The 15,261-nt window shown below is 43.4% G+C and overlaps 1 protein-coding gene across 38 annotated transcripts in view; it reads right to left on the bottom strand.

The window, feature by feature from the left end:
* The window catches only part of CLASP2 (cytoplasmic linker associated protein 2), a 1,832,463-nt gene that overhangs the window by 480,907 nt on the left and 1,336,295 nt on the right, over positions 1-15,261 (bottom strand). For 23 of the 38 annotated variants that reach the window (XM_085607571.1, XM_085607579.1, XM_085607573.1 and 20 more), the window contains 2 exons: positions 7,290-7,352; positions 2,113-2,219 (listed from right to left, as the gene is read on the bottom strand). In XM_085607571.1, the coding sequence (XP_085463697.1) occupies positions 2,113-2,219; positions 7,290-7,352 (170 nt within the window). The remainder of the gene's footprint in view (positions 1-2,112; positions 2,220-7,289; positions 7,353-15,261) is intronic. The other 15 variants (XM_085607580.1, XM_085607587.1, XM_085607583.1 and 12 more) reach the window with 1 other exon arrangement.

The following is a 15,261-nucleotide window of genomic DNA, read 5'->3' as shown; positions in this document are numbered from 1 at the left end:
CGAGGAGCATTAGATAGGAGGCTCAGCCCACCACTTCACTATCTTAACTTGTTTTTGTTTTTGTTTGTTGTTGTTGCATATTTATATAGCGCAACTCGACCCGAAGGTATTGGAGCGCTTTACATACGACCGTATTTACATTACACATTCAGGCACGGTGAGATTAAGTGATTTGCCCAGAATCACAGGATGTGGATGCGACCTCGAGGCTCGAACCCTGGTTTCCTGCACCAGAGGCGGCAGCGCAGCTTGTTCCAGAGACTGAAGCAGGGCGGGCCAGGGAGGAGCTTGACGTGGACGAGCCCCAGAGGCATCACGTGGGAAGCTCCTTGTTCTTTCGTTACGTCTGTTCTGGGGAGTAGAAAGGGGGGGCCAGGCCAGTGGTAAGGGTAGAAATGCAGGGAGCTTATTGCGTGTGAAAGCAGTTGCACTCGGCACGTAACAAAACAATGATGTTATAATGACAACAGGACGTGCATCGATCTGGTAAAAAAAATTAAGCTGTGACTGTGTCGGAATGGAGGGGGAGGAAGAGCAGGGAGAGCGGGATGGAGGAACAGGGAAAAAGACACAAGAATGAAAGACAAGCGCGCGCGCTGGTAAAAAAAAATGTCAGACTTAGAACCACCAAGTCATCTCGCTTTTTCCCGAAGTAGTCGCCAATTGTGGTCATTAGAATGAATGGAATAATACGCTTGTGCGTTGTGCTACAGTATCCCAGATACGGGGCGACCAACTGTCCAAACCTTGTGTTGGAAAATGGCGAAGATCGGGGTGTAAGTGGGCCGGCTCGCAGACCCTGCAATAATTAACAAGATTTGCGAAATGTAAAACCGGAAATGTAACTGGCAGATGTGCCAAAGGCGCCTATCAGCCTGGCTGTTTGTAATTGTAATGGAAGCTTTTACGGGGAGGGGTAAAGGCGCAGCTTGAGGTATACAAACTCGAGCAAGCTTGTTTTAGCGGGTAATTGAGAACACACAATAGATGGTGTGATAGATTAGGAAAAGGAATGTTTCTCGCAGACAGTAAACAGTGCTGGAGGGCATGAGTCAGTGGGCTGAAGCGCATCCCCAAACGATTGCATGGCGGCACGATGCATGTGATTGTGCGCGTGCTCGCCATGCAATCCACTTTTGGGAGCACTTTTGGGAGCCCCTTACTATAGTCTCGCATAGCGATTGCTACGCGATAGCTAGGCGAGACCTAAAAAGGACATTAGACATCCAGTGGAGCCAAAGCCCCTCTCTCAGTAGTCTTAACATTACAAATATGCACAAAATTACAGTCGGCAAAACAATATTCAAACCTTGCTAAAATGGCATAACTATTATCAACGTGCACACGTTTGTCCCCGAGGGCTTTTCACAGGGGCTAACCAACACCAAAATCCTTGTCTACCAAGTTAACCTACAAGATTCATTGTCACAAAATACCTGTTTACAACTTTTAACACTGTGTAATGGCATTCCATCTTAAGTGATTATTGACTTTAACATATGCTTTTCACAATAAGTCAGTCAGGTATACAGGTAGTATACCTTTTTATAATAAAAAGATCAGAACTAAGCCTTGAACAATAGTTTGTCACCATAACCAACTCATTTCTGCTGTGTTGAGCCTATGTTTTCATGCAAGGCAAGAAATGAAATACTAGCACTCTTTTTCCAGCAGAAGCGCTCTCTCCAATCTCAAGGTAGCTAACATTTTGGAGGTGCCATACCCCTTCTTCAGTATTGCTTCTTAATGCTTTCTTTCTTTTTCTGTTTATCACAGAAAGTCACGCAGCAGCTGCACGGTCAAGCCAGACCTAGTGACAAAATAGGCCTAGCAGAATAAAACATCTGTATCAAATCCCAAAAATTAAAACCTACGTTATTTGAAGAAACACTGAGTTGTAAAGAAAGAAATCGGGGGCTAAATGGTTTAGAATAAAATGCACAGTTCTTCCCGTGAAAGAAATCTTGTTCTAAAACTTAGGTGTTTCATGTCAAATTTTCGATTTGAACATCCTAAATATATGTAAATGATTAAGCAAAATATAGACACAAAATGAACAAGAAAACTAAAAGCACAGAAAATCAGAAGGACAATATAAAGAAGTTAACATACCAGAGCATCTGCTACCGCCTCCTCCACATCAGATCCTGTGTTCAGAACTCGCATTGCGCTTACAGATGAAGACAGCCTGCTTTGTTGACTGATGCTGTATCCTGTACCTGTAGTGCCGCAACAACATACAAACGATTATCGCAAAACAGGTAAATTGGTGTGTTCAAACAACAATCAGGATTGCATCATTTGATTGCACTGGGGGAAGAGATAGAGGTACAGGAGGAAGTGGGAGAGTGTGTGTGTATGTTTATATGTGAGTGTGGCTTACCTTTTATTAAAATAGCCACTCATTAAAAATGACCATGACATAAGCGTTAAGCATACTGAAAGTCACAAAGTTTCATGCTTGTCCACACATAGCAATGTACCCCAAGTGACTTCACTGAAGACATTTTCAGCCAGGGAAAATATTTACATTTATAAATCACACCAAGCATATTTAGCTATCTCTAGGACCTGGTCATCAACTGCTCGGAGTTGGCATGAAGAATGAGAGAAGCAAGTTCTGAAATGAGTAAATGGTTGTGTTCTTCTTTTGATGAAGCTGAACGGCATTCTAATCTAAAACAGCCTGTAAAGAAAAACACCCTCATTCTTTCAACACCAAAGTTAATGGTGGGGAAATAAACGGAACAAAAAGACCATAGGTAGCAGCACATTTTAATTTTTCTTTTTGCTTTGGATGCAGACTGGAACTGACTGGCTGAAACTCATACACCATTCAAGCTAGCGTAAACTTTATACACTCTCTGACTCCACGTCAAGTACATGTATCTGCTTGCATGAGTGACACTTCTGCCCAATATCGATTGCATTACAATAATCGGACAATGAAATCAAGCCAAAAAGTCAACTACAGTGCCTCGATACATTTTGATCATTAACAGCACAACAATTTTAAAACGGTTTAATTGTGAAAGGTATTTTGGGGTATCGCACACATTTGAAAATCATGATCATTCAATAGGTGTGATTTTTTTTTTTTTAAGAGAAGCATCCTTTTGGTGAAAACTGTAGGGATTTCATTTCACTGCTGAAGAAAAGAATGACCTAAGCAGGCACTGAAATTTCGATGATGTTTAGACATCCAATGAGCGATAACACAACCTCAGTTTAAATATACTTAAAATTATATTTACAGGTATATGAAAGATATGCCAATGCACATTTCTGGATGTTTTCAGATACCTGTAACATTTGTCAGTTACAGGTACCTAGAGAAAGGGGCAGGGCAAAGCCACATTGAAGAGTAGCCACCATCCTTCTTGGCCCCTGTGTAGGCGACATGGCAGGCTAATCGTGGTATAGGGATGGTAATAACAACTTGCTGAGATGGCTGAAGTTTAAGTGAGCCAGCAGTGTGATCCTGCTGGTTTCTAAGGCTGTGGCAACAACATGTGGGGTGGAGGGGAGAACAAAAGCGACTTTCTTGCCTTTCTATTGCTCAGAATAGCAGAAGTTGGTCGATGAAGGGCATGATTGCTACTAGGGCAGGGGGGAAAAAATCAACTCTCTTGATCAGGTAGGGTTCTATGGCTCTGTGAATGCCTCCTCGAACGCCCTGAATAGGAGGACAGAATGAGGGGACACATTATAAATAACTCCGGACCACACTGAAGGAGTCTAGAATTAAATGGAGGTAGGATATTTCTGTGCTAAAAGGCCATGGAATGGTGCATGCCCTTAAGGAAGTTGGGTGTATATCCTAAACAGATTCTATGCTTATGGTAGTGCTGAAGGAGCTTAGGACCCCATCCTGAGCGCAAATGAATGCAAGGACTGAACGGCTCTACAAGCCAAATGGGAGAGGTCGAGATGGAGATCTCTTCGCTTCAGATTAAAGGAAAAGACTTCACTGAATTCTGAGTATGCAGTCCATTATCTGTTGTAGTTGGAAGCTAGGGTGGAGCACCTTAAGAACCATGACCACCCTATCAACTTGCGAGTTTTGGTTTCCATGCCTTTGAAGATGGTGAAAAACTGAAAAATTTCATTGCTGTCTGGAGATGGTTCTGATATTATTACAGTGCAAAGGACTTTTTGGATTCCCTTCTATGACAAGGATGGTGTGTCCACAAAGGAGGGAACTTTTGTATAGTCTTTGTCAGTCTAGAAAAGGACATGATCTTCAAATATGTAATCCTCAAGAAATATGTCACATTTTGGGTGAAGTCTTGTTTACCTTGACATGACAAGGGGACTTAGTGCCTCTAAGGAAGGAATTTGTACGTAAGGGTCTGGAGGCAGAGGTATATTCCCAGCAAGCCTCAGAGCGGTGGACAACTATGTTGACATGTTACTTCAAGCAGATACTGTTCAGATCGTTCTGGATGGTGTTTGGGGTGGAAAAAGAGCTAGGCTTGACTCGCAAACAAAGTATCTTAGATAGAGGTTTGGTTGCAAATGTTTTTTGTTTCCTGAAGGAGAAGTTACGGGGATGGTTTGGTGATGAATTATGCATTGGAATTTTAGTGAGTTTTGGCTGATGTTGCCAGAAGTTTCCTCTCTGTTCATTTTAGGCCTTCTAGGTGGAGGATGTTTGGTAAGAAAATCAGGAGTGTCATGAGCCTATTTGGTATGCCTTGCAACCTGCCTATTTACCAGTGGGCAGGAACAGGGTTTTAATCAAGTGGCCATTAAGCTATCCATAAGGGCCTTGATAAAAGGAAGCAAGAGCTCAGAAATAGATGGCCCAGGCTGCAAAGTTTCTGTCAGGATGTTTGTTTGGATCTCGACTGAAAACCATTTAAAATTCAGAACCTCAGCTGTCCTTTGGACCATCATTACAAAGGAGGCACTTTGCTTCGCTGGTGGCCTAACTGGCGAGTCAAACCGGGCTTCAGGAGAGGTGACAAGCCCATTGGCCTCTTGCAAATTCATGTAAAAGGCAACATCTGCGTAATGAGAGGGAGAAAGCAATCTCCATTTCCCATCATCATTATCATGGGGCACCCCCTGCTCTGAAACAGAGCCAAAAAGATAATTGAGACTCTGCTGGCGTTCACGCCCTGGAAGAGGCACCAGCCCAGGGTGCATAAACTGGCTGTGCTTCTGTAATATCGTAGTAATATATCCTTCAAGATCCAGCTGAAGTCAATTCAGTGTCCGACCCCGATATCAGAATAAGATCCACTTCAGGCTTCAGTACCAGTGTCTATGTGGAAGGGACCAGCGCAGGTCTTGGAGCTGGATGAAAGCCTGTACTAGTTTCAGCATGGGGCCCAAAGTGAGTCCCAAGGAGTAAAACAGCACCGAGGAGGGGTGATCTGGTAGCGGTAATCTGCATGGGGCCCCTGTGGTTCCTAGGGGCCTGAAGGTGCGCCAAGGAGAACCAGAATCAAACCAAAAATCTGCAACATGCCCGCCTTGAAGAATTCATTCGGCTGAGGAGTCGCCAATGGGCTGGGAAGCTCAGGGAACACTGGGATTGGCCGAGGAAGCGGCTCTGAAACAAGAGACCACAAAGGTGTATGACTCACCATGATGCTCCTGTGCCTTCTCTTTAGGTTCAGAACAGAATTCGCTTTGGGGTCATCAAAGGAGAAAAGAAATAGAAATGTGGAGCTCATGATTTGCATCAGAAGGTACATAAAGAAAGGAAATGGCATCAGCACACAGGTGTGGCGGTACGAAGCCAACGTGGAGCAGCACGGTGCCTCCGAAAGGCACGCAAGAGCATTCTGGGGTAAGGAATCTACAGTTAAAAGTATCCATCAAAAAACTCATAGTTTTCACAACAGCAGCACAAACAAAGGCACAGCTTAAGCATCATCAGTAATTTAATGGGTTCATTAGAAGAACATATGATCAAGAAGATGGATTAAAAAAGGAATTGACGTTTAATATTTGGCTTTCGCCATTAAGGCAGGATGTCAATAAAAATGCTCTTGAAGCTCCTCCCTCCCCCTTTCTGAACCCTTCAACGTTGATGACAGTTTTTTTCTGCAAATAAAGTAGCAAGAGGTATGTGTGACACTTGTTTGACTGCAAGTACTGGGAGCACATACAAGCACAGTCAGTGGGAATTGAACAAATTACAAAAAAGGTACATCCACAAATCATACTGATTTAAGCAATGGAGCACTGTTTTGTAAGTTTTACTTTTAAGATATCGAGACAAAATATATACATATTAACCCTGATACATTCAGAAAACAGAGGAAGAAACAAATGGAGTCTAAAGTTAATCATAAGTTGTTATTTCATAAATCATGACAAGGAAAACATGAACAGCTGTGATAGACAAACTGTGCTGAGAAATAAAATGTAAATATCAATAAATAATTTTTTGACACCACAGAAACAAATAAAAGGACGAGGACAAGTTCTATCCATGAAGCACCAACAAACAAAAAATGCATTTTAAACCAAACAGCCAGGTAATGGTTAAAAGAACAGATGTACTGCCCAATGTCCAATGAAGAAAGTACCAAAAAGAAAATGTATAATTAACGTTAAGCAGAGAAGTGTCAATAGTTTAGCAGTTAGACAGCCAACAGCACTGTTCTAAATTGAGAGATTTAGAATCTCAACTCATACAAAGGAACATGTATGAAATTTCCGCACTGAGCAAAGTTTATTCAAGATACACTTAAATACTCCCCAATTCCTTTTATTTGAATATTTTTTCAGCAATACTTCGAAGATGCTGCCTTGCTTATGAAGTCCCAGTAAAGGTTGAAAAGCTGGTCCTTCAGAGCGGCAGGACGAGGACTAGTTATTGTATTTTGACTACACAGATCTGCAGTACATCTTATTTAACAGTAATCATCACATATAACGAGCATGACCGCCAGTAGCATTCTAGTTTTAACATCATATCATTGAAAAGGAACAATAAGGCACGCATATGAGTACATCTCATCATGAAAAGGATTAGCATGCATGAAACAATAGATTCAATGAAAGTCTAAGAATGAAGAAAAAATAGCCAGCAAATCAAACAAAAAACAAATGTAAAAAATTTTTACAAAAAAATTGATAAACTCATGGGAAATGAGCCGATGCTTAACTTATCTGGTGTAATATTAAATATTGCAAAAATGTAGCAAGATGGACAGACAAAATCAAATCAAATATCCATCTGTGGACAGGGTATGTTTAATGAAAACAAAATGAGGTACAAAAATGGAATCACCGAACAGATATTAATTGAAGTGTAACTCATCCTTCACCTGAAGCCCCAAACACATCTGGGGTGTAGAGTGCACCAGTGGACCTGGAGTGATGTCTGGAGGCTGCAATTACAGGACCACAGAAACCTTTTCTGTTACCAAGGAAACAGGAAGACCAGCTACGCAGCTTAAGAGACATAGCATCAGATAAACATCATTTGTACATAGTACAGGTTATGCTTGGTGTGCTGATAAAAAGAGATGTGATGCGGGTCTTTCGAACCGCCTTAAAAAGCATCTTGATAACATCTCACTAGAGTGTTACAAACTTTCAAATGCTGCACCAGTCTAATGGATTATGACAAAAGCACTTCAATTTACTAACAGTGCAACTCAGATACTCACATTTCAGTCCCTTTAGCAGTAAATATTGGGAATCTCCGGATATCGAGGCTACGTGAAGCTTTAGATTTTTGTGGTGAAGGAAAGGGGAGCACCAACGGCTCTTATCCATTAAACACATTCCAGGAGAATCCCATCATTAAATGCTAAAATATTTTAACTACGAATGAACAAAAAAACTGCATCTGCCATAATACACTGAGGTAGGACTGATCCAGGATGCAAAGGTGTGATTTCCACTCTGTGAGATGACCATTTGATGGTAATTCACACATACTAAAAATCAAACGAAAATATTGCTTTTCATAGCTGAGAAGCTTTTATATACATTCATGGTCTATAATTAAGCATTTGTCTTTTTTTTCCTCGGAAAAAGGCACCTCCAACATTTTTTAATGGAAGCAGAAATTCTACATTCAATTGAGCACATTGCTCAGGACATTGTGGTAATCAAGCGTGTACAGGTAGGTCAATTATTGTCTGCTCAAGCGTAGTTTGATTTTTCCTCACTTGTGTGATTATTTTGTAATATACATCGACCTTTGGGGTAGATTACAGGGCATTGCTAACTCAGCAAACGGTTAGCAAGAAAGAAATTGATGACAGTACTATTTTTAACATAGTATTTGAGTGGTGTGACCAAATTGGTTAACACAGTCTAAATAGTATCACAAGAAGGATTTAAATCTAGGCAGAGAATACTTTGAAAACGTTAATGAAAAGGAATCAAACTTTAGGGCCTCAGAAAAAGAATATCTGGCAAGCTGTTCGCAATACGTTGGACTGGCTCTGGTAATTAAAATTGTGAATGTGTCATGGGAAACAAATTTGATTTTGCTAATTTCATAACATAACTAAATAGCCAGCTGACAGGTTTTTAGCTTTCTAGGCAGTAAAACTCAACTTCACTAAGCATGTATAAAGGCAAACGTGGGAATCTCTTTTGAAGCAATCCAAACTCTCTACTGACTTATTGCAACAGTTGAATTATACTGCAAGTAATACACAATTTGGGGTAAGCCTTAGTTTCTCCACCAGAGTCAGAACGACTCGTATTTATTTTACTAACTTTCTGGTGCACTGCCTGCCAGCCACAGAACAGACTTTTTTTTTTGTGGGGTGCACAACAACCTCCTGCCCTGATGAGGTCATGTAGACATATGCATACAAGCCCAATGAACGTTGTTCGCTCTCAACTTTGCAAAGTGTTTCAAGGTTGCAGTCCGAGGAGCTCATCTAATACCAAACACGCCTGTCTGGAAATCTCTTCACCTTTCGTCCTTTATGCTTATGTGACTAAGCTACAAGAAATTGCTTAAGGAGAAAAACACTATAAATGATGAAAAAAGAAAGCAAAGTCTCTAATGATTCTATGCTTTTAGAGACACATACATATCTGACCTTCTTCTAGTCCTCGAAAAGTAATACAAGCAGATAAATCTAACCTCAAGTCATAAATAACCAACACTAATTTCACTTTGTCATCATTCATTTGTTAAAAAACACAGCCGTCAACATTCACAAGCCTTGTGTGAAAAATTAAGTGCATCATTACTGGTGCCATATCAATAAAGAAGGTATAAGTGCATATGATTACTTGATCATCAGAAAGTGCTCCAGCTTGTACATGAAGTCAGACATTTTGACTATGGTATGGAGCATTCTGGTTTGGGGTAACCCATCTCGCCTAGGTCAAAATAGATCTGTGACCATCTCCGAGAAGAAAAAGCTACCTACCTGTGGAAATGATCTTTCTAGTGAATGCGCTCTCCCTGCTGATTCCTCACCAGTAAAATAATCCCACACTTCAGATTGGACCCAGAAGTGGCATCAAATGATGTTCCCCAAAGCCATGTAGCATCCACTCCAGCGCAACGTAAGATTCTATCAATTTTTTCCAAGGCTTTGAGGTGAACAGATGGACTGGTATCGACAATACATACGGCATTAACAAATTCATTAACAAATTCAATCTCAGGATCTTATTAGCTTTGCCTAATACTCATCCTTCAAACAGGGAGGCAGTACGGGTTGGTGAGGAGTTTGCAGTTAGCTAGAGTATACACCAGAAAGATATGTTATTGCAGGCAGGTAAATTTTTCTTCTGATGGATACTTCTATCTGCTGATTACTCACTTGTAGAATATATTACAGAGCAAACCCCTGCCTATGAGGAGGGTTGATGGAGAATTATTCTAGGAAATCTGGCAAGAACAGATCTGAAAAACTTCAGAATCTATCTTGGCAAATGTGTGTAGAGATAACCACATAGCTGTGTTGTGGATTTAGCCCAGATGGAATGGGCCCCGATTCTTTCCGGAGATTCCTTCATAGCAGGTCTTGATGCAGATGGTGATCCACCAGACAAGGATCCTTTTCTGCACCGCTTTGCAGTTTTCTTGGCACCACAATACTCTACAAAGAGTAGGTCATTCAGTCACATATCCTTGGTAGGATCTAGGTAGTCCATGACCGCAAGACTAGGATCCAACCTCTCCTCCTTAGTGGGAAGGAGGGGGGTAAAATGTTGGAAGGGTGGTGGGCTGACTTGGGTGGAAAGCAGCCACCACTTTAGGTAGAAAAACAGTCCAGGTTTGCAAAAGCCAATCTGTCAGGGTAAAAGGAGGAAAATGAATTACGGGAGCAGATGGCGTGTAGCCCCCCATTCCCTTCTGGCTGTGGTGGTAGCCACTAGAAACACTATTTTCAGGGTTAACATTCTTAAGGAACAACTAAGGAGGGGCTCAAACCAGTTAATACTAAATTAGGATCCCACTGGTGCACAATAAACAGGTTGGGGGATAGAGATTTGTCAACCCGTTCAAAAAATGCATCATAGTAGGGGATTTATAAAGGTATGGCTGGTCTGGAAGAAAGAGAAATGCAGACAACACAGCCAAATACCCTTTGACAATGCCAACTGAACAACCCTTCTGGGCAAGCAAAGGATAATGGCAATTCTAAGATCTGGGACAACTTATCCTGCAAGGGGTCTAAGCTGTGCTTAGTGCACCATGCAACAAATCTACCAATTTTCTTGAGTAAAATGATTTGGTAGAGGGGCAACAGGTGGAAGAATGATGCAATCACCTCCGGTGGTAACTGGAAGAAAATCAGATGTCCCTGCTTAATATCCAGGTATGAAGTTGGAGACCTCCAAGATTGAGATGCAGCACCATCCCCTCAAAATGGAGAGGAGGTTCCGTCTGAATGACAGCCTCAGTGGTGTAAAAGTGGAGAAATGCCGAAGGTCTGCGTAGCACGCCATCCTTGGCCAGTCTGCGGGAAATTAGACTAACTTGGGCCCGGTCTTGGATAATCTTCCTCAGAACCTGATGAATCAAGGGTATGGGAGAAATGCATAATTGCAGCTGAAAATTCCACCTCAACTGAAACGTATTCCTCAAGGCTCCTTTCAACAGATACTGGAGGGGAAACAAGTCCACTTGAAGAGTGCTCCACTGAGCGAAGATGTCTTGGACTACCTCCGGTAGTAAACCCCACTAGTGGCTGCAAGATAACGCCAGGTCAGGCTGTCTGCTCTGACATTCAGAGACCCCACTAGTAATTACAAGTAAGCCAGATCACTTGGTGGTGTGCCCAAGACCACAGTCTCAGTGCTTCCAGACAATGGAGGCAACACCCTACTCACTCCTGCTTGCTGACGTACCACATCGCCGTTGTGTTGTCGGTTGAGATCTGGATGGACCGACTTTGGATGGAGGGGATGAATGCGTTGAGCGTCAGTTGAATTGCTGCAGTTCCAACAGGTTGATGTAAAGAACTGAATATGCTACTTACCAGTATGCATCTGTTCTTGGCATGTAGGGCTGCTGACATTCATATCTGTGCATAGATCGCCGCCTAGTGTTGGGTCCGGATGTTTGCACGTTGTTGTCCTGGAAGAGTCTTCGAAGTATCCTGAGATAGGTGACTCCTCCCCTGGACCACAGTGCGCATGGGCATCCTCTCCATCCTTAGATTGTTTTTCGCCATTGTGGCAGTGATGGAGTAGATACAGAAAGTGATGACCATGGTATACAGTATTCTGAGAGCTGCAGCTGCTACAGGCGCCGGGGAGGAGGGTGGGCGATATGAATGTCAGCAGCCCTACATGCCAAGAACAGATGCATACTGGTAAGTAGCATATTCAGTTCGAGGCATGTGGGCTGCTGAATTCATATCTGTGCATAGAATACATAGCAGTACCTCCATTTAGCGGCGGCTACCAGTGCCAGCTGCAGCAGTCTGAAAAAGAGTTTTGAGAACAGCCTGTCCTACAGCTGCCTGCTGTTTTGAGTGTACATCTACACAGTAGTGTTTGGTAAATGTATGTATAGTGGACCATGTGGCTGCTCTACATATTTCCTGTAAAGGAATGTTTCCCAGGAAAGCCATGGATGCCCCTAACTTACGTGTTGAGCGGGCTCGTGGGGGAATCGTTAATGTGCGTTTAGCCTTTTGATAGCAAATTTGAATACATTTAACGATCCATCTGGCTATACCTGCTTTGGAGATTGCGTTGCCTTTGTGTTGTGGAGAAAAGGCAACGAAAAGTTGTTTTGTCTTCCTAAAGTCCTTAGTTCTGTCAATATAGTACATGAGGGCCCTTTTTACATCTAGTGTATGGAGCATTCTTTCAGCGACATTTTGTGGATTCTGAAAGAAAACAGGCAGTTCAATAGTTTGATTCATGTGGAACTGCGATATTACTTTAGGCATGAATTTGGGGTTGGTACGCAGTACGACCCTGTTTGCGTGAACCTGTATGAATGGCTCTTGAATGGTTAGCGCCTGGAGTTCATTAACTCTTCTTAACGAAGTGATTGCTACTAGGAAAGCTACTTTCCAGGTGAGGAATTGAATCTCACATGAGTGGAGAGGTTCGAAGGGTGGACCCATTAGTCTGGTGAGGACCAAGTTGAGGTTCCACACTGGTGCTGGCGGGTGTCTTGGGGGAATTACTCGTTTAAGTCCCTCCAAGAAAGCTTTGATGGCAGGCACTCTGAATAAAGAGAGGTGCTGCCTGTTCTGGAGATAGGCTGCTATTGCGGTTAAATGGATGCGTATTGAGGTGTATGCCAGATTGCATCGGTATAGGTGTAAGAGGTAACAGATTATGTTTTGAATGGATGCGTCTAGCGGGTTGATGTCATTGTGGGTGCAGTAAATGACAAACCTCTTCCATTTAGCTGCATAGCAAGCTCTGGTAGTGGGTCTCCTGGCCTCCTTGATGATCTCCATACAGTCAGGTGGCAGGTTTAGGTAGCCAAACTCTAAGACTTCAGGAGCCAGATTGCCAGGTTCAGCTGTTGCGGATCTGGGTGCTGAATTTCGCCATGGCTCTGCGTTAGAAGTGCAGGTTTTATCCGCAGCCTTTGATGCGGCACCACGGAAAGTTCCAGAAAGGTGGTGTACCATGGCTGGCGCGCCCATGTTGGAGCAACTAGGATAAGCGTCAGTGAGTGCTGTCGCAGTTTGCGTGCCACCAGCGGTATTAATGGCGCTGGGGGAAAAGCGTACGCAAATCTGCCGGACCAGTTCATCCATATCGCATTGCCCTGCGATTGTGGATGTGGGAACCTGGCGGCAAAGCTTTGGCATTTTGCGTTTTCGTTTGTGGCAAATAGTTCTATCTCTGGGTGACCCCACTGTTGGAAGTACGGTTGGAGTACTGATGGGTGTAGCTCCCATTCGTGCATCTGGTGGCTGTGTCTGCTGAGCAGATCCGCCATCTGGTTGTCCTTGCCCGGGAGGTGTTCCGCCATGAGGAATATGTTCCTTTGAATGGCCCACGTCCACATGCTCTGAGCCAGATGAGACAACTGTGGAGAGTGTGTTCCTCCCTGCTTCTGTATGTAGTACATGGCAGTCATGTTGTCCGTCCGGATCAACACGACTTTGTTGCACAAGTGTACTTTGAATGCCTTCATTGCCAGGAAGATTGCCATCAGTTCCAGAAGGTTGATGTGCATCTTCTTTTGCTGTGTTGTCCATAGTCCCTGCACTGTGTAATTGAGTACATGAGCTCCCCATCCCTGGAGAGACGCGTCCGCCATCAGTATTATTTGTGGAACAGGCTCTTGGAACGGTCGGCCCTTGCAAAGGTTTTGTGGATTCCACCAATGCAGAGAGTTGTATGCCCGACCGCTCACCAACACTAGGTCTTTTAATTGCCCGTGAGCCTGATTCCATTGACGTGCTAAGCACGCCTGAAGCGGGTGCATATGTAGTCTTGCGTGCGGGACTATGAAAATGCAGGAGGCCATCATGCCTATCAACTGCATGAACACTCTTGCAGGAAGGGAGTGTTGTGGTTTGAACTTGGAGATCAGCAGTTGCATGCTGTTGATCCTCACTAAATTTGGCTGAGCTGTGGCTGCCAGAGTGTCTATTGTCGCGCCCAGGTACTGTTGTACGTGTGCGGGTTGTAGATGTGATTTTGGGTAATTTAGTGAGAATCCCAGACTGTGAAGAAGGTGAATGGTGAGGGACATGTGGCTGGCACATTGCTGGGCTGACTTTGCCTGAACAAGCCAGTCGTCCAGGTAAGGGTATACGTGAATGTGTCGTCGCCGTAGATGTGCAGCCACTGTAGCTAGGCACTTGGTAAAGACCCTGGGTGCTGTTGTCACGCCGAAGGGGAGAATTGATAGTGCTGTCCCTGAATAGTGAACCTGAGATATTTCCTGTGTGATGGGTGGATGGGTATGTGGAAGTACGCATCTTTGAGGTCTAGAGTGGCTAGGAAGTCTCCCTGGCTGAGCAGCCGGAGAACCTGCTGTAGGGTGAGCATATGAAAATGCTCCGACAGAATGTAGTGGTTGAGGGGTCTGAGGTCTAGTATAGGTCTGAGCGACCCGTCCTTTTTTGGGATTAGGAAGTACAGGGAGTACACCCCTGTCCCCTGCTGGTTGACGGGCACGACCTCTATTGCACCTTTTTGCAGCATACTTAGCACTTCCTGCTGCAATAATGCTAAGTGCTCTGCGGACATAGGACGGTGCTTTGGCGGTATTGTGAGTGGAGGTTAATTCGAGACAGTAACCGTGCTGGATAATATCCCTGACCCACCTGTCCGTGGTGATGGCTTTCCACGTGGACAGGAACCGCTGGAGTCTCCCCCCGACAGGTGTTATGTGGTCGGGGGGAAGGGAGAGGGCGTCACTGTTTGTTCTTGGGTGAGGACCTGGTGTTGCCGTAACCGCGTCCTCTGCCCTTGGTGCTGGAGCCACGATATCCACCTCTGTTGTTTTTATCGTAGGTACTCTGTGTGCCCCCTTTATTGTATGGTAAGTGCAGTGGACAACCCAATATACCCTTGAGGGCTCAGGCAAATATGAATAAACAGGTAGAAAGGTGCCTTCAAGGGATTTGTTTGGTAAATAATTTGTATAATTTCGATTCTTAATTAAAGGTAGGGCAGTTATATACCTACACATTTATTAATTATCACTTTTTCAATACTTAAATCAGCTTAGTTTGTCAGAATCAGGATTGAATAAGGTGTGAGTGAATCATCACATATTAACCTGAATACAATAAATTCAATAAACCAAAAGGAGGAGAATCAAGCGGGTGTATATATAAAAATTGAATTTGTATTTCTAATTCAAAAAAGGGTACTTCA

The sequence above is a fragment of the Triturus cristatus genome, chromosome 5_2 (genome assembly GCF_964204655.1).
Source record: "Triturus cristatus chromosome 5_2, aTriCri1.1, whole genome shotgun sequence".
In the NCBI taxonomy this organism is placed as follows: Eukaryota; Metazoa; Chordata; class Amphibia; order Caudata; family Salamandridae; genus Triturus; species Triturus cristatus.
Note: the sequence above shows the minus strand (reverse complement) of the source record. Positions and strands in the feature narration are given on the sequence as shown.